Source organism: Poecilia latipinna, unplaced genomic scaffold (assembly GCF_001443285.1).
Source record: "Poecilia latipinna isolate Pla-1442-1.1 unplaced genomic scaffold, P_latipinna-1.0 Scaffold258, whole genome shotgun sequence".
In the NCBI taxonomy this organism is placed as follows: domain Eukaryota; kingdom Metazoa; phylum Chordata; class Actinopteri; order Cyprinodontiformes; family Poeciliidae; genus Poecilia; species Poecilia latipinna.
Window position 1 is genome coordinate 353,695 of NW_015112874.1, and position 25,274 is coordinate 378,968.

The 25,274-nt window shown below is 40.0% G+C and overlaps 3 protein-coding genes across 5 annotated transcripts; 2 read left to right on the top strand and 1 right to left on the bottom strand.

The window, feature by feature from the left end:
- Window positions 1-567: 567 nt before the first annotated feature.
- Window positions 568-3,602, top strand: cimap1d (CIMAP1 family member D). Of its 2 annotated transcripts, none has more exons than XM_015033150.1 (5): window positions 568-917; window positions 1,016-1,096; window positions 1,492-1,602; window positions 2,062-2,175; window positions 2,754-3,602. In XM_015033150.1, the coding sequence occupies exons 2-5, from the start codon at window positions 1,057-1,059 to the stop codon at window positions 3,242-3,244; spliced, it is 756 nt and encodes a 251-aa protein (XP_014888636.1). In that variant the 5' UTR covers window positions 568-917; window positions 1,016-1,056; the 3' UTR covers window positions 3,245-3,602. The 2 variants fall into 2 exon arrangements, with proteins under 2 accessions (XP_014888636.1, XP_014888637.1); XM_015033151.1 differs by having other exon boundaries at window positions 2,757-3,602.
- cks2 (CDC28 protein kinase regulatory subunit 2) lies at window positions 3,310-6,128 on the bottom strand. Its single transcript, XM_015033152.1, has 3 exons — window positions 5,942-6,128; window positions 5,479-5,606; window positions 3,310-3,777 (listed from the first exon to the last, which is right to left on the bottom strand). Exons 1-3 carry the CDS (start codon window positions 5,998-6,000, stop codon window positions 3,734-3,736), a joined length of 231 nt encoding a protein of 76 aa, XP_014888638.1. The 5' UTR covers window positions 6,001-6,128; the 3' UTR covers window positions 3,310-3,733.
- Window positions 6,129-7,134: 1,006 nt separating this feature from the next.
- shc2 (SHC (Src homology 2 domain containing) transforming protein 2) lies at window positions 7,135-25,181 on the top strand. 2 transcript variants are annotated; one of them, XM_015033147.1, is made up of 15 exons: window positions 7,135-7,264; window positions 9,599-9,656; window positions 9,746-11,005; window positions 15,184-15,254; window positions 17,141-17,201; window positions 17,333-17,452; window positions 18,466-18,519; window positions 18,708-18,759; window positions 18,926-19,052; window positions 19,555-19,735; window positions 20,343-20,436; window positions 21,303-21,470; window positions 21,567-21,907; window positions 22,014-22,165; window positions 22,984-25,181. In XM_015033147.1, the coding sequence occupies exons 3-14, from the start codon at window positions 10,256-10,258 to the stop codon at window positions 22,140-22,142; spliced, it is 2,148 nt and encodes a 715-aa protein (XP_014888633.1). In that variant the 5' UTR covers window positions 7,135-7,264; window positions 9,599-9,656; window positions 9,746-10,255; the 3' UTR covers window positions 22,143-22,165; window positions 22,984-25,181. The 2 variants fall into 2 exon arrangements, with proteins under 2 accessions (XP_014888633.1, XP_014888634.1); XM_015033148.1 differs by lacking the exons at window positions 7,135-7,264; window positions 9,599-9,656 and having other exon boundaries at window positions 9,721-11,005.
- The last annotated feature ends 93 nt before the right edge of the window (window positions 25,182-25,274 follow it).

The window sequence follows — 25,274 nt, forward strand, 5'->3', positions numbered from 1 at the left end:
CAAAGCAACAGCTGAGAAGGGAGCTAGACCGTGTTAAAGTTTAATGTTTAGCGATTGCACTTGTCACTAGTCGGCCCCCTCTGTTACCTCGACCTCCAGCAGATTGCAGGTCAGACCTCTGTGTCTCTAATCACTACGATTAGATACAATAAAACAAATAAATAAATAAATAGCTAGTGTGCTGCTGATATTCAGCCACAATGAAGACAGTGCAACCAAACGATTATAAGAAGATAAACTCAGAGGATGCTGGTTCAACCTCCAAAAGTGAAAGTCCGATACACCAGACAAATACTCTGGTGGCTGCTGCATCTGTTGCATCCAAGCGTTCACGATTGATCAAAACATTTCTCGACAAACAAGCCACCGCTGCAGGGGGGCTGACTGCAACAAGCTACCCGAGGCAGTCTCTGTGGCAACTGCATGCATGGCTGAAGAGTGATGTTTCACGTCCACGCTCCAATGGGCAGAAAGAGTGAAAAGAGGAAGGGGGGGAGACGGGGATCTTGGTTCCACGCTTTGCAGGGGACAGCTAGCATTACATGAGGGTGAATCAGAGTGATGACATTGTTTCTAAGTACCAGCTCAGTGCACCTATAAATGTCCAACCCTTTTTGGATGGAGGCTATTCACCTGTCTGAGCTGCTTTGGGCGAATTATTGATACAAAAGAGGCAAGCTGGCAGAGGGCTATAATTTGAGCTACAGGGAGGAGTCTAGTGCATTGTTGCCACTTTGATGTGCATTACTGGTGTCAGGTTTCCCGATTGTTTCAGAGGAAACTAGGGATTGATCCTGAATGGTTGCTGAAAAGTTCTCCATGGTGGGATAAAGCAGAGAGAACGATGCATCGCTGATGCTCATCTGGTGCATGCCCTGCTTCACCTTTGGCTGACATGAGAATTTGACTTCAATGAGGTGCATAACTCGCTTTTCCGTCGTTTTCGTTTTATTATTATCATTATTTTATTTCCTACATCCATGCAGTTTGACATGTTGCATGGATATCTTTGTAGTGCTGCAATGCTTTTTTAAATCCTGAAGGACCCTTAGCCCAATGGAGAAAAAATACCCAGCAATTGCAGGGAAAGAGAAAGGTGAGTGCTTGACTGAAATAATAAATCTTAATGCTGTTATTGATTTATCTAGCTTTATAGTGTGTGGTCATATAAACACCATTGGCATTAAATCTTGCGGTCACTTTTGGTTACTTAACTGACATGAGCAAATATATATATATATATATATGTATATGACAGAGCGAGTCCTGTGCCGACTTGCCAGGACTCTCTCTGTTTTGAGAAAAAACTGATTGCTTGGGATTTAAGTTGGTCAAATGGAAACTCTCTCCCTTTATACAGTCCACAATAAATTACTACTGGTAGTTTTTATTTGTAGCTGTGTATTTAAACATTTGTGTTGTGAATGCAATAGAGTATATGGATTACGTGAGATTGTGTATGAGCAAATTCATCAGATACCTTGTGTCCAGGACCAGGACCTGGGCGCTATGGACTGCCTCCTACCATTGGGTTTGTTGGCCACGACTTCACAAAACCAACCAGCCCGGCCTACTCTTTCCATGGCAGGATGAGTAATAACAGTGAGTGGCATTGGGGTAACAGATGCAGTATGTCACAAAACGTTTCCACATGTTCCAACCAGAAACCAAAACGATTTTGGTTTTCAAAAATTTTCATCCAAATGAAAAGAAAAGGAAAGAAAACAAGAAGGTATAATGCTGTGGAGATGCTTTTATTTTCTTCCCACTGTCACACTACATACAGTCAGATTGAGCTGGGTTCAGAAATGATCTGGTCAGATATTGGTAAAAAAGAAAAAAAAATAAGTGAAAACATCTGAGTTAATATCAAAATGCTTCTTCGCGTATTTATATTGAAACACCAACTCAAAAAGTGATTTCATCTTCCCAAGAGTTATCCTTCACACCAGGTTGTACTCCATTGTGTGGTGTAGTAATGGCTCTGTACCCCTAGGGGGAGACAGAACTTCATAGTTCTCTATCTAAGCACGTCTGAAGGTTTTTACTTTATTATTGCAGTGCTTTCTCTCGACTCCAGTCCAGGGCCTCTGTATCATGTTGATGCAAAAATCACTCGCTTTGGAAAGGATGGCACACCTGCATATTCAATGTTGAGTAGAATGAAAACGCAGAGTAAGTTTTTGCTCACTCTTTCTGGATGGATGTTAACTCTTCATACATTTTATTCATCTATATTTCCTTTGGATCTTTCCAGAAACTAAGTTTCATTTGTTGCCTCTGAACTATATGAGCTACACTCTAGGCCTGTCACGATAACAAATTTTGATAGTCCCAGAACTTATTGCAATAAACATTAATATTGTTGTTTTGAGACCATTTTCAAGTAATATAATAGTAATTATGGCACAAAAACGCAAGAACACATGTTCAAGGATCAATATCATTTAAAGATTGGAAGTGGAAGACATTTTAATTATCCAAAATAAGTAAAGAGAACAACAAATAAAATGAATTACAAAGTCTCTGTAAACAAGATTACTTTCAAAAAAAAAAAGCTAGTTGAGACCAAAACACCAAACTGACGATCATTCGGTCTTTTGTAAAAAGAGAAAAAGCGACACATCAAGCAAATGAAAATCAGTGTTTCTTATAAGTGATTATGCGATTAATTGATTTAATGTTTACTGTGACAGGCCTACTACGCTCCACCTGTATTATTGTGTATTTATATCTTCCTGTTCTCTGATCAGTAGAAGAGTTATTCAGCACACCTGGACCAGGTACATACAGACCTGAGAAAGCTCCACCCAGCAACCTGCAGCGCAGACCGCCCTCCTACACGATGGGCCGTCGCACCCGCTACCGCACCGTGGACCCGGTCCCGGCTCCCAACAAGTACAGCCTGCCTCCACTCCTGGGCTCTCACATCCCAAACAAGAGAGCCAGCGCAAGTTACACCATGTCGGGTACTTTCAGCACCGGGGGACCATCTGAGGATTTAGCCAAGACTCCCGGACCCTGCCGATACAATAGTACGGACCCTAGTGTGTATCGGCCGCGGCAGCCTGCGTTCTCCATGTTGGGACGTCACGACGTACCCAAAGACAAAACCAAAAAGCCCGGTCCAGGGACGTATAACCCCGAGAACGTCACGGCTCACAAGACCAGAGCACCAGCATACTCCATGGGCGTCAGACACTCAGAATTTGTCACGCCACTAGTGGTCGGGTTTTCTGACTAACATAGGGTCAAATAAACAAGTCTGGAATTTGAAAACAAAAAAAAAAAAAAAAAAAACGCAACAAATTGCATTTAACATTTTATTTTGTTCTTTAAGTAACAAGGTACTTGTTCGCAACATTTTAAACATTTAATAACAACGATTTTACATAACGCAAACAAAAGTTTAACAGGAAAAACTCCTATAGTCACTCAGTACATAAATGCATCTCGAAGAACAAGGAAAGACATTAAAAAAATACGTTTAAAGTGTACAACTGACAAGTAAACATTCCCCTTCATATTATAGCATATACAAGGTTTTTATTCACAGTGAACACAAGCAGCTTGCCTCTCAATACAAGCAAAAAAAAAAAAAATGTTGGAATTTTGAAAGGAAAATGTAAAGTTTTCTACACAAATCATTAGAACATTTTTAGAGATATATATGTAGAAGAGAAGTGCAGCTCGATGATGCAAAGGAGCTTTACAGCTTGAAGATCGTTCCCATTCATTCCTTGGGAAGAGGCCTTCTGAAAAGGAGTATGTGTGGTTCTGCACAGTCAAAGCAAGAGAAGACAAGACAAATCAGATTATATAGAAGATAAAATAAGAACAGACTTGTGTGGTTTTGCTTTTGCATAATTAGCAACACACGCTCATTCCGTTCATAGGGAGTGATACAAAACAGAGGATTTAACTGTGAACAATGAAGAAGAAAAAAAACCCAAAAAAACAGCCAAGCAGAAAAGTGTCCGAAAGCCTGAGACTCAATAAAATATTTTTAAACTATTTTTGGCAGTTTTATATTTTTATATATATATATATATATATATATATAATTTTTTTTAAGAATGAAAAAAACATACTAAAATAAAAATTATATTAATAATAATCAATTTCAGTTTTCAGAACATCGTGGACATTAAATTCTTGTAGTTAGATAAATCATGAACTAATAAGCACTGAAGTTAGTTTCCAGTTCCTGGTAAAGGACTTCTGTGTCAATGTGTTATGATTTCTTAACTTATTAAATTCACTTCCATTTCAAAAATATATAATACTTAAGCTTTCCACTTTACCACTGACTCTATAAGGCGGTTTTTGAGCCATGATAAATTTAGCCTTTTTTGAAGATTTTAAAAACGAGCTGCATATGTAATCTCACCATGTTTAGATTAGGAACCCAAGATTGAAAGTTGTCTTGAGGCCATAAAAGCTGTGAAATAGACCCATGTTTATGGCTGTGGATCAATGTTTGGGTTATCAGAATCTAGAAAACCAAAAATAGTAACTGTAAAAAAAACGTTAAAATCAAATTGTGATGTGGCAAAATAAACACAGAATTGCCTTTACTTATAAATTGTTGAAGAAAAAGGACATAATTTGTAGACATTTAGGCTTGGACTGGATAAATAACCATGTCAAAGATTTGTTCATACTTTATTAGTTCTGGAAGTTTTTTTTTTTTTAATGTGTAAAACATTGTAAATCATAAAATTTTATTTGTAGTGTGATTTTGTCCTCAAGTACATAAAAGCCAAGTCCTGAGACATCCAGTAGTGAGTAGTTTATTCTGATCTACAGAGTAAACTAAACTGATGGAAATAAGAAATGTTTCCAATCAGTAAATCCCTTCATGTTCGGGAAAGGTAACAAGAATCAAAGAGTATAATGTATCTAATTTTCAGCCCTAAACTTTCAACTAGCAATTCACACATTCTTGTTTCAAAGAATAATTCTTCCTTAATTTTGAGTAAAAACAAAACAAAAAAAAACACACCCAAAACTCTCTTATACATTTTTAAAGTGGGCAAAATATTTTTATTAATTCATTTTTTTTTGTTCCTTCTTTGCATATTGTCTTTAGGAAAAAACCTGATATCAAATGAAGCTGGTCAGAGCTCAAAGAAATTCAGAAAACAGTGGCATCCAGGAAAAGCCTAAACGGTGCCCCTCTGTCCATACAGACTTCAATATTTGCTAAAGACAAAACAGTACATCAGCACATAATGGAGCACTGAATACCTTCTGTCTTTGTGAAATGATAGGCTGAATGTTACATTTTGATTTGATTAAAATTATCATAATACAATCTCAGGTTTGCTCAGAAATTTATTTAAGAAAATTCCAGTTTATATGTTTTTATATATGCGACTGTAAAAATTTAGAACACTTATTCGAGCAACAAGTACGTTCTTCAGAGCAGATTTTACATTATTCAGAAATCTGTCCTTTGGATCATTGGTTACTGACCTGGTTTGTGAATCATGTAGTGGATCCAGCCCTGGCTCTGCTGCACCCCCAGTCCTCTCCACTCTTCTTCTGTCATCAGATGGGACGAGGGAACCAGTTTAGACAGCTGCTTCGGAAGCACAACATGCCTGTAAGGAGGTTAATATGATCATATTTCTAATAATCTGCCACGTTCAAAGACGTATTTAAATATTAATGAGACCGAGGTTAGCTTAAGCCTGTTAGCATGGTTAACAGTTAGCCGGATGATGTTTTGATTCTACAGGACAACGGTAATTTAATACCGATATATTTATAATAGTCACTTAACTCATCTACGCACAAAAATGTTGCAATAAAAAATAAGCTGGCAGTATATTTTAAGTTTTATGACGAGCCACAAAGCTAGAACATTGAGAAGTCGTGATCTTATGTTAACGTTAGCACATAAAAACCAGCATAGAAAACTTGAACAGTGCAGTACCTGTACTCAAACTCCTCATCGTTGTACTTGTCAGAATAGAAAATTTGTTTCTTGGACATCTTATCTCAGTTATAATCCTGTTTCCGAGTGAATAAACTGGCTTGCGTTAGTTACGAGCGTAACAACCTGCTGTCATCTGCCGCTGTTTTCCAACGACAATTCAAATCCCGACCGTTACCCGCTTCCTCCTGATTGGCCAGACGGCAGCTCGCGGACTCAGAGTGATCGTCTAGCTGTGAAAAGATGAGCCACTCATTCGTAAAACCAAAAGAGCCAGGATATAAATTGAAATAAGTGATATTTTTCTTCCAGAAATATGAGCTTTTATGATGTCTTCTGTTTTTTTTTAATAGTATATATTTTCCTAAACTTATGTTGAGTTCGAAAACTGGCTCACGTGGTGGGACTTGAGTAAGCATAAACCATTGAGAGCTCTTCAGTGTCTCTCTATCTCTGCATTGCAGGACTTAAGGACAAACGGTCCATAAACTCGTAAACAAGAACGACAAGCATGCTGTACGCGCACCTTTCGCAATGATGTATAAAATATATAATTTCTACCTTGTCCAAAAAAAGCAAAGCAGACATGTAAAGACTGACGACGAACCAAAGGTTGAGTGAAGTTCAAAAATGATGTGTGCATGTGAACCAGGTCCTTATATCCTTGTGGGGACCTAGTTCTGTTTACAATGTGGGGTTGTGAGGACTTCTGCTCCTCATTGGGAAAATGTCTTGATCCCTATGAGGGGGAAATGCTGTTTTTGGGTTAGGGATTAGGTTTATGGCAAAGGTGAATTGACTACTGGCTAGGTGTGCGTGTGTGTGAATGTAAATGACTGAATTCTTTGTAAAACGTCTTTGAGGGCGCAGAAAGGCGCTGTACAAGTTTGATGTCATTTCATTTCCTATTGTCAAAACAATGACTGCAACATTGTTAATGACATCTGATTATTGGATTTAATTTGAATAAAAAAATGAAATTTTTCTCACTATCTGTGTTAGTGTAGGCTTTCTTTTTTTTTCTTGGAAAGAGAGAACAAAACATACCGAGAAATACTTGCTGTTGCTGCATCAGTCAACATACATCGATTACATCTGGTTTATCAGTAACTTTATGACTCAGCAGCAAACAAAAAATAAGTGGTTATTTACGGAAAGGTACGCTGGTTTTATATTTTACCTGTTATCCATTACAAAAATAAGTTGTTCTTACTTTTATTCGTTGTTCTGCAGAACTAGGAGGCTGAAGAACACGTTGTATCAGATGCTTTCAGCTAGAAGTCGCCAGAAATTAGGAGACCTTGATCTTTTTTTCATTCTGAGGTAAATATTTTAAATCTTGATATCATTCTGAATTATTTCCTGCTATTTAGAGTGCTGTGAAAAGCATGTGTTCCCTTACAGATTTATTTTGCTTATTTAAACACTTTTAAGTCTCATATGCCAATAGATAAATTTTAATATCAGACAATGTTAACCTGAGATAATAAATGACAGTATTCAAATTATGACTCCATTCCTTGAGAGAAAATGACAACAACTTGGCCCTACAAATCAGTAAATGCCACCAAAAATGTAATAATTGATTGTGCAGCCCTTGAAGGCAACAGCTGCCGTTTCATGACAGCCACCCACAGTCTGCTTTTTTTTTTTTTTTTTTCCACAATTCTTAGCAGAATTGGTTTAATTCAACCACAGGAAAGGCATTCCAAGCATAAACAATCTGCTTAATCTCATAAGACAACTTCTCAATTCAATTTAAATCAAGACTGTGACTGGGTCAGTTCAAAACTTTCAGTTGTTTTAAGTGTATAAACTTGCTGGTGTGCTACAGATCATTGTCCTGCTCTTGAGGTCACAAATTGATGACTGGAAATTGTCCCTAAGGATTTTCAGCTCTACAAATTGATGATTCTATTAATTTTGACAAGTAGCCTGAAGAAGCGAAGTACTCCAAGACCATCAAACTACCACCCCCATGTTTTATTATAGGTATGGACATTATTTTCCTGAAATGCTTTTTCATTTTTATATATTGGGATTAATTATGGACCTGTGTGACCTGGTCATGGTCACAACACTCCTTAGGAGAAGTAATCCTAAGGAGTAATAGAAATGTATACATGGAAAAATACCTTTTCATGGCTCTGTACACCAAACATATTTTTGTTTGGTATTGTTCTGAATGTTTACATGTTTCCTTCAGAGAATAATTTTATTAAGGTGTGGTAAATTTCTACAAGAAGTAGAAATGATGCAATGATATTTGAAATACTATTTTGTTAGTTTTTTCTTTCAATTTAGGAAATCTGATTGAAGTTAAGAATCAATTACATATGATTCTAGTATAAAATTAGGATAAAATATTACATGCAAACATCTTGTATTAAAGGTGGTGTATTAATTGACTTTTTAAAAACTTTACATCAAGTTGTAATGTTATTCTCTCATCAAAACATACCCGTAGCGTTGCTTTATTCTTTCAAGCATGTTAGAGAAATCCTTTAATCTCCCTGGCAACCATTCGGGGTGCATTAATGCTTGATCTCACCAAGCACCGCATCCCTCCCCGTGTTTCCCTCACAGAGCTCCTCCAGACTAGTGGCAGCAGCAATTAGCAAACATCTGGTGGAACTGCATATCTATTGAGCTCATCATATGACCTACAACCCTGTGCAACGCTCTCAAGGACATTGTCAAAGGCTTAATGGAGCAACATTGTTGTGATCAGGTGCTGAAGGTGGAGTGGCAAAAAGAGCAGGAGCCTCTTAAAAGGACAGAGGTCCAAAGTGCAATGCATTAAATTGCAAAGTCAGATTTCTTTTAAGTCATATTTGATGTAGCATTTCAACTGACAGGCAATGTAACATTTATCAACTTGGTAAAATGTGCTCTGACATTAGATATTAATATTACACATGTCACCAGCTGCATCATTTTGGCAACAAATCAAACTTCGCTATATTTGGAACAGTACCGTCATACAGAAGCAACTTCCCTCAGCTAGAGAGTCCACCAGGGTTAGAAGTTGAAATTTCCCTCAAACAACCAAACTACAAAATATCTGATTCCATTTTAAGGAAGCTAGAAGATCCCAACAATCCCAACACACACACTAGAGGAGCCCCAGATGTTCTTTGGCCGTCCCTTGACTATTCATAATGTTATGGTTAATTGAGTAAACCCCCACTCAATATGAGAGAGTAGAAAAGCGAGTAGAAATGGCAGGGAATTAGTGAAACACACAGGGGAAGGTGCAAGTAAAGAGCTAAAAGGGTCACGCCGAGATGCCTGGTTGCTCCCCTGAGAGGTGGATGAGAGGGTCGAAGGAAAAGACAATCCAAGCAAATGGAAAAGATTGGATGTTGTCAGATGGGTCGTCCTTTAAGATGGTGACTCCATTGTTCCTTTTGTTAGGTGCTTCTGGATCGCTCGGGTGAAATGAGATCATGCTGACTCATACAAAATTCACTTCAACTAATTGGTTTAGTCTTGTTCCCATGTCTCTACTATACATTCATGGGTTAATGTTTACTTTATTATAGTACCATCATATTTTCTGTTGCGTATTTGCTGGGCCTTTGCTTCAATATTCAGCCTACTTGTTATTGATTTATGTAAAAAAAAAAAAAAAGAAAAACATCTCATTGATTGCAGGTTAACACACTGAGCAACAGTATTGATTTCCACCTTCTTTTACGCCAGCATCGGAACAGTAAGACTTTTTATTATTGTCATCTAATTAGCAGCAACATAAACCCATTAATAATTAGAAATGCATTGCTCTCTCTGGGTGCGTTCGAGGATTTTGCTTTCGAGTAACCCAAAATGGAGCAATTTGCAGAACTGTAGCTTCACGCAGAGGCTGCAGGTGATCTGCAGAATGTGTGCTTGTGTCTCGGAGGAGGGCGGTTAAAGCATGTGTGTTTCAGCAAATACTGTCTGGGAGCAGCTGGGCAGGGCAGGACTCACAGGCCAATGACATCATCCACGAAGAAGGAGAGACAGTCGAAAGCGCACGAGCCATCTCTCCTTGGGCAGTATGAGGAAGCCGGCCCGCTCAGAGCAGGAGGCGGAGAGCAGCAGCAACAGCAGCAGCATGAGAGCGGGACAGTGTCTGAGTGGCGGAGGTGCACACAGCGCTGAGCTGACTTTGACAAGGATATAGGACGCGGTTTGGGGATTTTTTCTTCTTTTGTTTTCCTCTCCTCTTTCATTACTCCATCCCTCCCCCCTCCCCTCTCCCCTCTCTCCTCCATCCTCTGAAAGTTATCCCCTCTCTCTGAGCTCCTGCTTCAGGCGGCTCCTCCGGGCATGCTCCTTAAGCCAAAGTATGACCGCTTTCGCAACGAGTCTGTAACCTCCTCTGACGACCTGATGCAGAGCTTAGCCATGAGCAGCAAAGTCGTGGCCACACCGGTGGTCTCCTCCTCCGCACAGAGTCTCCCCCTGCCTCCTTTGCCTCCCCTGGATCCCAGCGCCAGGTCCTCCTCCTCGGTGGGGGCCGCAGCCCTGGCAGACTCCCCCTGCCTGGATGGGGAGCAGGAGGCCACCACAACCTTCTGCATGCTCATCCCCAAAATGCCCCAGTGGAAGTTCTCCAACTCCTTGCTCAGCAGAAGCCCATCCAGCTCCAGCTCTAGCAAGGACTCAACCAAGACAGCTTCTTCCCAGGCCTCGTCTTCATCACCGTCAAACAGGACCAGTGGGGCGAGCCCAGCCAGCGGCCCCGTGGCCAGCCTCGCGGCCGTACTTAACTCCTGTGACCCTGTCTGTGTCACCTCCTGTTCCCTGCAGGCCATCCGAGGGCAGCGGGCCGTAGCGCAAGTTGCAGCCTCTGGAGGTCCAGCAGGGCATGGATTCGGGGTCGCAGCAGAGGTCATGGTGAGCCCCGGTGTCTCCAGCGGCTCCAGGTCAGGGATGAACCGCAGGACAAGGGTGGAGGGGATGTGGCTGGGGGGAGAAGAGCTCCACACCAAGGGCAGCTTCATCCACAAGCCGTCTCAGGGTTGGCTGCACCCAGACAAGAAAATTGTGGGACAAGGAGCTTCTTACATTGTCAGGGTAAGTACATTTAAAAAGAGGATAATTAGTTAACTGTTATCCCCAGTGATGCGCTAATCTGTTTTTACTTGACAGATGCAGACTGATTTCCCATTTATGCACCAAAACTTACATCTCTAACTATTACCCTATGATTTATGTATAGATCAGAAATGTTTGGAGTTTTTAGTTGTGAAGTATTTAATATATATCTTTTTTTTTTTAATCTGAATTTTTAGTATTTCTCTTGCTTATTAAGATAAAATTTGATAATTCTGATGCAAAATAAGTGATGCACTTGTAATTAAAGACTCCCATAGGAAGAAGAGAATATCAAGGCTGCATTTTTTTTTAATTCACATTCATCCAAATGTGAATGAAAAAAAAAAACCCAACAACAAACAAACGAAAGCATCTCAACAGCAGGCAGTTTGTTATGCAGCTCATGTGGCAGTGCCGAGGGAATGCATAATTTCATCCAGATAGACGACTTGGTGCTGCTGGTTAAGGGTCTGTATCATGCTGCACTGAGGGTTTCAGGATAGACGGAAAAAAAAACAAAAAAAACAAAACATAAAATTATGTCTCCTGACTGCGGAGGCTATTGTTGCTCAGCCGCACTTTTAAATAAATACGGCTTTGTGTCACACTGTATTTAAAACAAAAACTGTTTATGGAGCATGTAATCTGCCTGATTGTGAGCTCTGAGTGTGGGAGTGGTTCTCTTTGTGTGGATTTGAGCCTGTTTGCTTTTATCTACGAAGCGAATAGACTGATTTTATGCATCAATTTGATCTGTTGCTTCTCATAATCGTGACTATGAATATGATATACTGTTGTTTGTTTAGTTAGGGGAGGATAAGGGCAACCTTTAGAAATTAAAGAACTTTGTTGTTGTTGTTTTTTTATAAATAATAAATAAAATCAGGGTAGATAAAGTAATCATTAGATGGGAAATCTGATCAATCCGAGCGATCTGAATCCTTACGCGTCTTGTTTATCGTTCGTCTCCCCACGGCGTCCTCCTTGATGACACTTCACCTCTGCTCCCTCCCCCTCCTCCTCCTCCTCCTCAAACTTAATGGCACGGCTCTTGATTACTGCAGTCTGGGGGGCCCGAGTGCGATTTCTAATGACATTACACGAGCGCCATTCATTCCCATATTCAATTACGTTTAATCACAGTCATTTGCATCATGTGACGAGGACGAGGCAGTTGGATCAGTAGCAGAAGAGGTCGGAATGTTTCGCAAAAGTGCTTTCTCGTCACTGAGCTCTGCTTTCCGAGCTTGGCGTCGCGGGCTCTTCTTGTCTCTGATCGATGTCTCTGTTAACGATCCGAATGTGTTTCTAGGAGTCCGGCGTTGTAGGCGTGGCAACAGTCGTCAGAGACGACCTGTAAGAGGGCAGTTTGGAAAATAACAGGATTGCTGTGCTCCTGTATGAGCAGTGCAGCGGCAAATCCATGCAGGGAGGAGCGTTTCACTGCATGTATTAGTGTCAGGGGGACAGTGAATTGGTGCTGCACTGTAATCATTCCAGTGAGCACCTCTCTCTCTCTCTCTCTCTCTCTCTCTCTCTTTCTCTCTCTCTCTCTCTATTTGAGTTTGCACATATAGTCAGTCATTCACAGACTTCCAGTCCTCTTCATGGCAGACATATGGATTTCTTAGTCGTGTTTATATCTTCCCGGTGTCCACAAAGACATGTCATGTGTTGTGTCTCCCCTAGTCTGCTACCTCTGTTAGCCAGAGCACTGCCGCAGCCATTAAAACAAGCACTGCAGCTACCACAGCAGGTGTTATGATTACACATATTAATCTCTTTGTACTCTGCTTCATTGCAGTTTTTATTAACAGTCATCTTATGCATATTGATCTTCTTTAATGTGACTTGTTAAGTTTCCAAAAAAAAACAAACAAAAAAAAAACATTTTACTCTCACGCAGAAGATGCATGGCACTCACTGACTGAGCTCTAAAAGGAGAATGAGTTTGGTGTTTTTTGTCCGTTTAGCCAACGTCATGCAACATCTGTTGTGATTCTTGCCTCCAGATACGAAATTGTGACTCCCCGACATGACAAACAACCCAGCTGCCAGAATTTATCTCAAAGAGAGAGGCTTCCACAACAGAGTTTGAGAAGAGGATACCAGTTTTATTAAATTTGTAAGGAATGTTTCTTGAGAACCTGGTATCTCTAGTCATGGGATGTATATGTCAGAGCTTTAGCCTGGACGAACAACATCCCGATGATGAGAAAGGATGGAGGTTGTGAGCGTGGGGGACGTTGCATCAGCAGATGAAATGGAAAAGGAAAAAAAAAGGGACAAATTTCTTGATGGAAGACTTCCCTCAAGCCTAAATCTGATTAGAAAGCTTATTAAGCTCATTTAGACTCAGAGGTCCTCTATCTGGCTCCTAATCTCTGCTGCGTGGTTGCTTCTTGCAAAGAGCTATCCTCCAAATACGCTGCCTTGTAAAATGTTCCTACTCTTTGAACTTTTCCGCATCTTGTCGTGTCGCATCCACAAACTTTAGTGCATGTTGTTGGGATTTTATGTCTTAAAACACAGTGAAATGAAAAGGACAGTTTTCAAGCTGTTGCTCTGATTCTGTTTATGGCCTTTTCTCAGTCCCAAACCTTTTGCTGCCTCTAACAGACTTTTCTTCAATGACTGCCATCTCTTGTATTTTTTATTCTTTTTTACTGACCACCGTGTTCCACTGTGTTTACTTGCAAGTTTCTCTCCACGCCTTGCATTTGGTCAAAAGTTCAATCATGGATATCATAAGACCAGATAGTCTTCTTGCAAATGCTTGTTGAGTCTCCTTTATGCCTTGTAACAAACTACAATTTGCACAACTAACAGCTTCAGTAATAATGTTACTGAAGAGTTATGGAGCCTTGTCCTGTTGACAGATTCTCCCTTCTGGTTTCTGGATCTCTGCAGCTCCTCCAGAGTTACTATGGGCCTCTTGGCTGCTTCTCTGATCAAGTCTCTCCTGGCACAGCCTATAAACCTTAGGTGGACACTGGACAGCCTTTTCTTGGTTCGTAGTTGTGCCATACTCTTTCTATCTATGTATGGGGTACTGTGCTTTGTAAGATATATGAAGTTTAAGTTATTGTTTAATAGCCGAAGCTTCCTACTCGTTTACTGATCTGTCTGCTGTCTTCCCTGATCTTCATGATGCTGTTTGTTCATTAATCTTCTCTAACAAAACAGTTGGATTTGTGCTGAGATCAAATTGAACTCTTATTTGACTATTTAACTGAAGTACAGGGGTATGAATGCAAATGCATGCCACATTTTTCAGATTTTTATCCTTTAAATACATTTGAAAACAATGCTTTTCTTTCCTCTCTATGCAATGAATATACGGATAACAATAATTATATTGTATTGAAGTTTGGGTCTATAACTTCAGAAAGTGTGAAAATCTTTTCAAGGCAATGTATGAAACTAAAAATGTCATGGAGCCTTCTGTAACGTTTATCCCATTTGCTCGACAAACTGAAAAGCATCACTTTTGAGAGCGCTTCTCATAAGAAGTGTTAACAGTGTTAAAAACTGCTCAGCACTAAACTAACCAAACAGAAGACAACAGATGAGAGTTTTTAGGATGTAAACTTTGTGACACTTCATTACACCGATTCTATTATTCGTTTGTAGCAGGAACAATCAACCAGATATTGAGAAGTGTTCCTGGAGATGATTTTGCCCTATTAATCGTAGCAGACAGAAATATCCCGAATTTTATTCTATGACAGTTTTTTTTTTTTTTTTCTCACATCGATGCAGACAAGACGACATTCTCACGTGAAGCGCCTGCAGGATCAAACACCCTCACACATAATCGTGCCCCCCCCGAGGCTTCAGAAGCTGCAGCTTGTACGCAATCTGGAGCTCAGTGATGCTAATCTAGTCAAGGTGCCATTAGCACCTTGATTTGACAGCCATTAGTGCAACGCTGTGCTAGACGGTTGCTTTCATGGTTAGTCTGTGGATGTAACATAAAATATAAATGGGAATTATCACGTTTAACAATGGAAGATATAATAGTCCAAAAAGAATAGTGCGTCAGAAAAAAAAACAAACATTTGTACTGTAAGTGCAGAACAGGCTCAGAATCAGAATAAAAATATGTCTCCATGCATACTGCAGAGCCCCATCTGATCTGATGTTTTCCCCTGTAGTACATGGGTTGCATTGAGGTGCTGAAGTCAATGCGCTCCCTGGACTTCAACACACGGACTCAGGTGACAAGGTAAGTCAGCATCCGTCTTTACCGGCTGTGGTGAGTCAGGAGAATTTGATCCAATAAGCATAGTGTTTATTTACATGTCCATATTAAAGTGCTTGTATATCTAGGCGATTGTTTAAATCAAAAGTGCTTAATTAAATGAATTAATTTGATTAGTAATTGGTGGATGGGCAGATTTTTTATTTTTTTTTCTTATAAATGCATCAAAGATGGTTCCAATTCCTTCAGTTCAGACTTGAAACTCTTGGCAAGCGAGTTTCTTTTTGTTTGTCCTTTTTGTTTCCCTGCGCTGCATGTGATGTTGTCATCCTCAACCTAAAAGAAGCGGCCCACTCCTCTTCCCTCCTCCTCCTCTCTGTCTCTCCTCCCCTCCGCCTCTCACCCTCCTATCTCTCCTCTACAATCGATCATCAGTAATCTGAGCCTACCATGCTTCCAAAGCTTAAGTGCAGGGGGGAAAGAAGGAGGATGCAGCAGAGATGGAGTGATAGAGGAGGGGATCTATAATTGATGATGTTTGCTAATGACAGTGGAAAGCTGCAGTGGTCTCTGTGAATGCACCCTGTTGGGTAATGTGTTTGGCTGCAAGTTCTTGAGAGGGAGGAGGTTACGGGTGTGCAAAACAAAACAGCAAAAGAAAAACAAAGGGATGAACCCTGCTGAGGCTGTTCTGGCTGCTTATGGTTTGAACATATTTAATTTTTTCTTTTTGCTCCCTCTAAATTTGATTTGGTTGTTCAGATAAATTCAGGTAATTTTATTTATTTATTTTTTTACCCCTTTGTCAAAGTTAGTGAACATGACGACGACGGAAGAAAACAGACAGGGATACATTAGGGTTAGGTTTTAGAACGGTTATATTTGCCCAGGTAAACTCTAAACTTAAATCCAAATGAAAATTTGTGGCAAGACTTTAAAATTGATCGCTACAGACCCTGTCCGTTCGATATGACTGAGCTTGAAAAATACTAAGAAATCTAGGGGAGAAAAGGTCTAAATAGGCAAATTTGGTATTGATCAGTTTTCAAAACAACTGCAACAACTTCATGAAATAAAAAAATAAAAAAGTTGAGCTCCTAATGGGGAACACAGGTTGGTAATGAGTCTCAGCATTTAGATACCAGGACTAACAGGGAAAGTCCAGCACTGCAGACAATAACAACAACAACTTCTCTCTCTTCTCCTCCTCCTGCCCCTCCGCCTCCCTCTGCTTTCATCAGCATGAGTCATTTGAACGTGATGGTGTTTTTCAAAAATCCCTGAGAAGACCTTTACCCGAGACAAGGCCCAGGACGCTTGCTTTTTAAATATTTATGAGCTACTCGATAGGGCTAGCCGGGCCTGTTGATTTCTGTCCCTGCCGTCCCATGGCGGACAGATAGTGAGCTACAGCCTCAAGTCTACATTATTCTTCACCCCCACCACCAGAGACACACAGAGAAATAAGGCTTTCAGTAGCCATTAGGCCACCATTCCCACAGGTTGCAGCTGTTTCACTGCAGAGTTAGAGCAATCCTGGAGAGAGAGAGAGAGAGAGAGGGGGGGGGGGGCTTTGTGCAAAACACATGTAAACACAACAAGCATTGTATTTTTCTCACCCCATCACACTGTGATTATTTTTTCTGTAATTTAGCAGAGAATCTCAGCTTTCACATAACATTTTGTAGAAAGGTTTATGAACAACAGACCAGATAGAAAACAGTTGTTCGCCACTGAATTGTAACAGATTTGGGACATGGCACATCTGACTAAAATCTGCCCTAATTTTTCCCAATTTCTTGTAATTCAATAAAGGACTCTAGTTTACTTCAGAAGACTTGTTTATGACAAGTGGCCAAATATCTTTTTCATTAGTGTGACCAGCACCCTCTCCACATTTTCTTAATCAGGGAAGCCATCAACAGGCTTTGTGAGGCAGTGCCTGGTGGAAAGGGGGCTTGGAGGAAAAAGGTCAGTAGCAATATTTCACCATGAATCTTTACTTATGCTTACGATAAGTATTATTTTACCAAACACATATATGGTTTTAATTAACTCAGCTAACATCTGTATGTGGTTGCATTCATTTTTCTTTCATTTAGACCCTAAACAAAGCTCTGCAGTCAGTCATGGGAAAGAGTAACCTGCGATTTGCAGGCATGAACATCGCTCTCAACATTTCTGTAGATGGCCTTGGACTTCTCGTCCCAACCACACGACAGGTGAAATGATCTACTGCTAAAACCTGAAAGACTAAATTAGACAGCTCGCCTTATTTAGTGTTGGTGCCCTTCAAGATCTGTAGTAGTGTGAAGGTCTTTGAAATCCAACTGCACAGAGCTCTCACTCATCTGGACAGCAAAAACACTCATCCAGAAACCGATGTATAGCACAACCATTCTCTAGAGACAAATAGATAAACTTTACTTGTTCTGCTCGAACAAGTAAAGTGGGTCAAACAAACTCTTATCACAATGAGGACCAGAGTGTCTCAAGGCCGTGCAAATCATCGCTTTTCACACTGTTAACACCCAAGCCTGCATCAAAACATGATCTTGTTCATGTGTAAAGGGAAGAAGACAAACACCTAGAGGGCTGATGCAAAGACAACATTTGTAACATGGACAAAAAGACGTTAGGAGTCTACAATTTCTACAGCCCGAGCATGCACCCCCCTAGCAACCACAAGAATGCGGTGGAAAGACTGTATTGCATTAAATCCTTCTAAATCCAAGAATAAAACTGGAACCCTGCACTTTCTGGAGAAAGTGAAACAAATATCCCTCCTGACCAGCATTCTCACAACATTCCACAAAGCTGTTGTTGAGAGTGTGTTGACTTACTACTTCGTTCTTAGCTTGGTACTTCAGCTGCAACGTGGAGTATGAAGACAGTGGGTAGTGAGGGAAGCTGAGGAGGACATTGAAGGTTTTCCTAACATTTATCCCAGATCTGTACGAGGGCAGCTGCAGAAACAGAGCTCTGACTCCTTACTTGGGCTTTATCTGACAACTTCTGTGGTCAGATAATTATTTCATATCTTTATCTATTTGTATACCATAGGACAAAAATCAGTCAATCAATTTAATTAACTGACTGAGTGACTTTTGGTCCTGCTGGATCATTGATTCCCAATCAAGTTCTTAATTTTGTAAAAGCATATTTGACTGTACATGTCTTTAGATTGCATTAAATGGTCTCATGCCATTCATTTTCACACATGTGTATCTTGCAGGTGATTGCACACCATCCCATGCAGTCCATCTCATTTGCCTCTGGAGGAGACACAGTGAGTGTGGCATTTTTAACCCCCAGACTCTCCATGCCTGCTGTTTGGAATTTACATTTTCATCTTAACATATATCAATTATATTTTACTGGTTTCCAATCTTGTGGCCCGAAAATCAGTTAGTTTACTTAAGAACCTCTGATTTACGTTTGGTCTAATAATTGGACTTTCCATTTTCTTTGCTGCAGGACACACCAGACTATGTTGCATACGTAGCCAAAGACCCAGTAAATCAAAGAGGTAAAGTTTATTTTTCTGTGCACAAAGAGTTTATGCTCCTTTAAATTTGCATTTATCAGCATATAAAATATCGGCATTGCATTTTACATATACTGATGATGTGCGCGGGTACTTGATTTTCTGTATGGGTCCATAACCCTTTGGATTTTTTTTTTTTTTTTTACAGCATGTCACATCCTGGAGTGTTCGGATGGCTTAGCCCAGAGTGTCATCAGTACCATTGGCCAGGCTTTTGAGCTGCAGTTCAAACAGTATCTACACAGCCCTCCTAAAACCATGTCATCTGTTGAGAGGTAACACAGTCCTGAAACAACGGCATACATGAAGTCATAAGTTAACATCAAAAACAAAGAAAAGTGTTAAATCTTAGGCTTTTCAGGCCTTTGTGCTGCCTCATATGTAGAGCATATTGGCGACATTAGAAAACCTGACCTACTGTTAATCTTTTAATACTTTTGTTCTTGTGTTGCTTTCGTGTGTGAAACTTTGAACGCTTGGATATTTTCGCACTTTTACCAAGCATCAATTATTGAATGACGCTTTTGCAAACACAGGGGAAACTCAAGCTTAGCTTTATCTTCCGTTCCGGTTTCAAATAAACATCCGCCTTCCTGTGACCAGCAGCAAGTCTTCATATTTTTGTAGATCACATTTGGACGTTGCACAACCGTAAACTGAGATTTCCTTTTTCTAATTAATTGTGGCAAGAAGTTGAACTGGAAAGCATTTAGAAAATCTTAGGTTATTCACTGTGACATTTAGGCATGAATTCAGAGAATGCGCATTTGACTTTAGGCCCATCAGGACAGAGGAGCCGGTGTGGGGCGAGGACGAAGATGCATCAGAGCACGATTACTACAACAGCATCCCGGGGAAGGAGCCCCCTGTCGGGGGAGTCGTGGACTCTAGGCTGAGGCCCACCGGGGCCCTGCTGGGTCACATCCACACCCAGCCACAGAGCAAGACAGCAACTCAGGTGAGCATCATGATATCCTGTCAAGTCAAGCTGTGGATTCTAAATGTGCATTTGTGACTCTTTGCTAAGAACAGTGTAGGTGAAGTTCTGTCTTTATACACCTGTAAAGTTGACATGATAACTTATATGTAATATTGATATTTTTCAGCTAAATTTTGACATACTCTTATAGTTTTTATTCAGCTTTAACACTGAAGCTGCCAGGCAGTGACACGGCTGTCTTGCAATCCAATATTTTCACAGATGTTATATAAAGTACGGCTGACCTTCATAATCTGCTATATAATTAAAGTTTATTACCAAAATGCCTTGTTTGACTTAGCATCCCTCAAACCGGTTATGATGTGTTTGTCTGCTGCTTCCCCCACATTAAAACAGAATTACACCACACAAGCTCCCAATATATGCGCTATAATTCATCTTGATATGCCTCCACCATAACTATTAAAGACATGATTGCACAAAAAGAAACTGTGCGCCTCTCGCTATGCTGCCCCGTTCACTGTATGCAGACGTACTATGGGGAATATTTAAATTGTGTGTTTCAGAACTGCATTGAAGGGAGAAGAGGTAACTGTGTGTTTAAAATGTGTTGTTGTGTTGACAGATGGGCGCACAGGCCAGGATAGAGCAGGGATCTTATCCACTCGGCCAACTCTGTTATGAGCTTCACTGGGACACTGAGACGACCTGTGGCTCAGGTGAGACACCTTGTGGCCGAAAGTGGCTATTGCAGTTTCGAAACGACGTACTTGCCCCCGGATAAAATTCTTCTATGTAGTTCCCCCCCCCCTCCTTCACACTTACATGTTTCAGATCAAATAAAACAAATAAAAGTTCGAGTAAGTGCTAAAAGAAATTTTCAATAATAATTGCATCAAGAGAAAAATTCTACCCTATCATAATTGGCCCAATGTGAAAAAGTATTTGTCCCCTTACACCTAATGACTTAGTAGCACCAACCTCCATAAAGTGTTTGCAATAACTAGCTAGACCACGTGACTTTTTGTTGCTGTGGAGGTTCACTGTTGTTTTCAAAAACGTCTTATTTCTGTCATAATCAGTAAGTATTTGTACTTTTAGGTTCTCACTTTATTCTTTGAGTTTGGCAATAATTGTTCATTGTTAAATTTTGAACTTATTTATTTGTATTCAATTTCTTAGTTTTTTTTCTTACACTCTTTTGGTATTGCTTTATGCTTACATTCTTGTATTAGTATTTAGTTTTTGATTAGTTTGATCCTATTGCATGAATTCAACAATGAAACATGCAAAGAGGTTAATCCTTTTACATTGTGCTTTATAGCATTTATGATAACAGTTTACTATGGTTAAGTTTTTGGATATTTGATGAGATTAGCCTTTTCTACCCTCCTTGATTTTTAGGCCAGATATATATATATATATATAAAAAAGATGTCTGTGTGATTCTTGTATGAAAAAACAACTTAGGTTAATGAACTCTGTTGGAGAGTCAAATTTTAAAACTGTTGTCACTATAACGAGATGTTATAAAAAATTCTTAAAGTGTTATTTTAATTGGATTTTGTCTCATTTCTTGCATTAGATGGTTACTTGTGTGCTGATGGTCAGCCACCAGGCAGCAAGGACTATGAAGAGCACCAGTATGTAAATACACAAAGTTTGGAAAACCTTGAATCTTTTACACATGGAGCAGATGGACATAAAGGGGCTAGACCACATGACAGTCCCAAAAAGGACCTCTTTGATATGAGTGAGTGTTGAGATTTACTCTAGACACGCCTAAGGAAGTGGAAAAACGGAAGCAGAACAGCTGAACCGAATAACTAAACCTCTTGTGCCTCTGCAGGGCCCTTCGAGGATGCCCTAAAGCTCCACGAGGCATGTGGAGGAGCTGTTGGCTCCGGCGTATTAGTGGGTTCTGGTTCTCAGGTTGGAGGTGTTCGAAACTTAGAGGATCAGTGGCCCAGCCCGCCGAGACGCAGAGCCCCCGTGGCTCCGAACGAGGAGCAACTGCGCAGGGAAACGTGGTACCACAGTCGCATGAGCCGGAGAGACGCAGAGAAACTCCTGGTTCGAGACGGGGACTTCCTGGTCCGTGAGAGCACCACCAACCCTGGCCAGTACGTGCTAACAGGCATGCACTGTGGCCTGCCCAAACACCTGCTGCTAGTGGACCCGGAAGGAGTGGTGAGTCTGTGTCAACTCACACCAGAAAAAAATAAAGCAATTTGTCTGTCTTTTTTGACACCAAAATTTTGCTTGCGTAATGCAAAACTTGTTTATCCCCGTACAGGTCCGAACTAAAGACATGTTGTTTGAGAGTATAAGCCACCTCATAGCGTACCACTTGAAGAACGAGCTGCCAATTGTTGCAGCGGAAAGTGAGCTTCATCTCAAGCAAGCTGTCCGGAGGAAACAGTGAACCACCCGGGTTGTTGTGAGATGGTAAGATGCAGCGTGCGTTGATTTTAAAAGTGGAGATCATTATTTGAACGGTTTTACATGCAAATATTAAAAGTTGTTTGCAGCTTGACACTCTAAATGTTTTACCAGTCAGAGCAGTTGTTGCTTTCCATGTGGTAAAATAAATAAAAAGATTACAGATTAAAAATGTAATCATTTCTGTGTTGAAAAAGAAGTTATTACCACTGAAGATTTTTAACAACCACAAACTTTGATAGAAGTTTTAAATGATGGAGCCACACTAAGTCACCTATAATTTTTAAGCTTAAGAAAATAATGCATGTTTTTTTTTAAACTTTACACTGTAGCTTTACACTCAGTCAATTTCAGTGGAGCGTATAGCTGTGATCCAGAAATTTCCGGTTTTGCCTCAGATTCTAAGTGATGCTTAGTTGTGGACATTAATTGTGCCATTCCAATAAATATGCTTTAGTCTAAATATTTTCATTGTGGTTCTAGTTCCTTATCCTGCTGGGCTTGGAAAATTAACCTCTGCTTCAGTCTCAAATCTTTTGCATATTTTGTTTCCCTGATTTTAATTAAAAAAAAAAAAAAAAAAAAAAGAAGAAGAAGAAGCAGCTGACAACCAATTATCCTTTTCCCACATCACATTTTGTTGGTATAAAACTTTTAAAAGACACTGTAGCCACTAAAGGACTATGGAGGTTTCATATCAGTGTGTGTCGTGATATATAAGTTGCAGTTTACGTATATGTTATATTAAATGGAAATATATTTGATTCACACAATACGTTATTCTTCAGTAACCATAATCTGTTTCTCTCCGTCATTTTTCGCAGCTGAATTCGTCTGGACTCTGGGAAACATTTGTCCTAAGAACTGAATAATGATTTTTTCATCCTGAAAGAAGACTTCTACTTTTTTTGCCTTGAACATACTTCCCATGAAAGTGCAGAATCAAGTCAAGCTCCTTCTTTCCTCTGGCTGTCGGGCTAAACCAAATGTTTCATTGTACGTCATAAACTCCTCGACGTGCGGACCAGAATCCAGAATGCCACATCATTTTAAACGTAAAAAAAAAATAAATAAATAAGTGCTTCCAGCAATCCACGACCACATTGTTACCGGACATTCTTTCTGCCAACAATGAACATGACCAGAGGAAAAACCGATTATCTGTCACAGATATAAACTCGAGACGTGTCAGCCTTCAGATTGAGAAGCAAATTTCTTCAAGTATGCAGGAAGTGACTGCAGGTTTGCGTGTCTGAGACGCAACAGAAGGCCGTCTCTCTCTCTCTCTTTGGGATGCAACGACTTGCTATTTCTACATCGGTCTCCAGTGTCCGAGAAGGCACAAAGGACAAACACTGATTCGGTGTACGAGCTGCACACGCTTATGTGCTTTACATTTTGCCACAGTATCAGCAAAAACGTGAAGCTTTTCTACATTTTCATCAATTAACATATGTGGTCTTGTTTGCTGTTTGTAAGGAGCTGATCGCAGTACAATGAACTTTCACGAGCCTGTGACCGAGCAGACTTTACTCTGCGATGAATCCTGAGTCAAAGCTAACGTCCTCATTTCTAACTAACTGTGCAGGTACATCCCAATGAATTGGAATATCATAAATAGTTTAAGTCTGTAATACAATTAAGAGTGAAATTCATATATTCTATAGATACATCATGACACACAGTGGACATCTCCTAAGCATTTATTTATCTTAATCTTATTGATTAATGAGATATGTTTCCAAGAAAAAAATCTAAATATTAAGATTTTTTTTTTTTTACTATTTAATTACAACCAAGACAGAAGCTGGCTGTTCATAAAGTGCTGAAAGTTCATAAAGGGCTGTTCAGCGAAGGTGACACACGGGTGAATGACAGGACGTTGAATATGACTCGTATTCAAGTTGCTCCTGCAACAGAGACACACGAAGCGTCACACTAAAGAGAAAAGGCACTGGACTGTCGCTCAGTGGTCCAAAGTCATAATTTTAGATGAAAGTAGATTTTTTTTATTTTCATTTGAAAGTGTAGGTCCCAGAGTCTGGAGGAAGAGTGAAGGATACACAGCCATCTGCTGGTGTTGGTCCGCCGTGTTCTTTCAAGTTCAAAATCAACGCAGCCATCTGTCTATCAGGGAATTTCAGCGCAATTCATTCTTCCCTCTACTTACAAGAAGTAAGGAGATGCTGATTTCATTTTTCAAGAGAACTTGGCGACTGCCTAATACTGCCAAAAGTACCAATGTCTGCTTTAATGACCTTGGTAACACTTTGCTTAATTGGGCAGACAACTGTCCTTACCTTAACCTCAGACAGAGGTTACTTTTTTGAATTGAATAACTAAATTAAAGTTTTAATTCCATTATTTGTTGAGCGGTACCTGCATGTGTTTTTCCCAGTGCCTTAATAACTACTACACTGGCAGGCATTTGTCTCAGTGTATATAGTGTGCAGTTCTCCACTCATTGCAAAAAGACTACATTTTCTTGTCATGCCAATGAAAAAGATAAACAAGGTTCAGGATAATTAAGCTGTTATATTTGTAAACAGTGATGTAAGCTGCTCCCGTTTTCTGCTAGATAATCACAGCTGTTTTTGTTATCAATCTCTTTTGTGAGATCCTCAGAAAAGATGTCCTTTCCTTTCGCCGACCGCTCTCCTCTGCAGTGATTGGACGTAAAATAGCGATAAGGATGTGCAATCCCTCCGTTTGTCCCGGCTCAGGAAAATTCAGTACTTTGCTGACCATGTTTTGTGTCCACATCTCTGTATTTAAGCTAAACAGGTTTGTGTTGTTTCTTCAGGGCACACCAGGAAGTGGCTCATTACATCTGTGTCACTGTAGTACTTTTGGATTGTATTTTTTTCCTTCTGTGTATCAAGGACAGGTCAATTCTTTTGATGAGAATGTGAATATTTTGTTAATGCTTCCCCCCTGCCCCCTTTTGCTTTCTCAGGAATTTCTCCATTTTCCCCCCCCTTCTTCACTGTTATGTTTAGTCAATAAAATCAATTATGAAAGGGTACAGATAAAATAGTGTGTTGTTAATTGTGACTGCTTAACTTTCTCCATTGACAGAACCTTACCCCCACTTACTAGCATCAGTAAAAATATT

What these genes read in the sequence shown, in the direction of transcription:
- shc2 (XM_015033147.1), top strand. Translation starts at nt 10,256, where the DNA reads ATGCTCCTTAAGCCAAAGTATGACCGCTTTCGCAACGAGTCTGTAACC. An exon ending in AGGGGGCTTGGAGGAAAAAG is followed by an intron (nt 17,202 to 17,332) that starts GTCAGTAGCAAT and finishes TCTTTCATTTAG; the next exon opens with ACCCTAAACAAAGCTCTGCA. An exon ending in AGACCCAGTAAATCAAAGAG is followed by an intron (nt 18,760 to 18,925) that starts GTAAAGTTTATT and finishes TTTTTTTTACAG; the next exon opens with CATGTCACATCCTGGAGTGT.
- cimap1d (XM_015033150.1), top strand. Translation starts at nt 1,057, where the DNA reads ATGGAGAAAAAATACCCAGCAATTGCAGGGAAAGAGAAAG. An exon ending in TGGCAGGATGAGTAATAACA is followed by an intron (nt 1,603 to 2,061) that starts GTGAGTGGCATT and finishes TTATTATTGCAG; the next exon opens with TGCTTTCTCTCGACTCCAGT. An exon ending in GAGTAGAATGAAAACGCAGA is followed by an intron (nt 2,176 to 2,753) that starts GTAAGTTTTTGC and finishes TTCTCTGATCAG; the next exon opens with TAGAAGAGTTATTCAGCACA.
- cks2 (XM_015033152.1), bottom strand. Translation starts at nt 6,000, where the DNA reads ATGTCCAAGAAACAAATTTTCTATTCTGACAAGTACAACGATGAGGAG. An exon ending in GATGAGGAGTTTGAGTACAG is followed by an intron (nt 5,607 to 5,941) that starts GTACTGCACTGT and finishes ACCTCCTTACAG; the next exon opens with GCATGTTGTGCTTCCGAAGC. An exon ending in CTACATGATTCACAAACCAG is followed by an intron (nt 3,778 to 5,478) that starts GTCAGTAACCAA and finishes TTGACTGTGCAG; the next exon opens with AACCACACATACTCCTTTTC.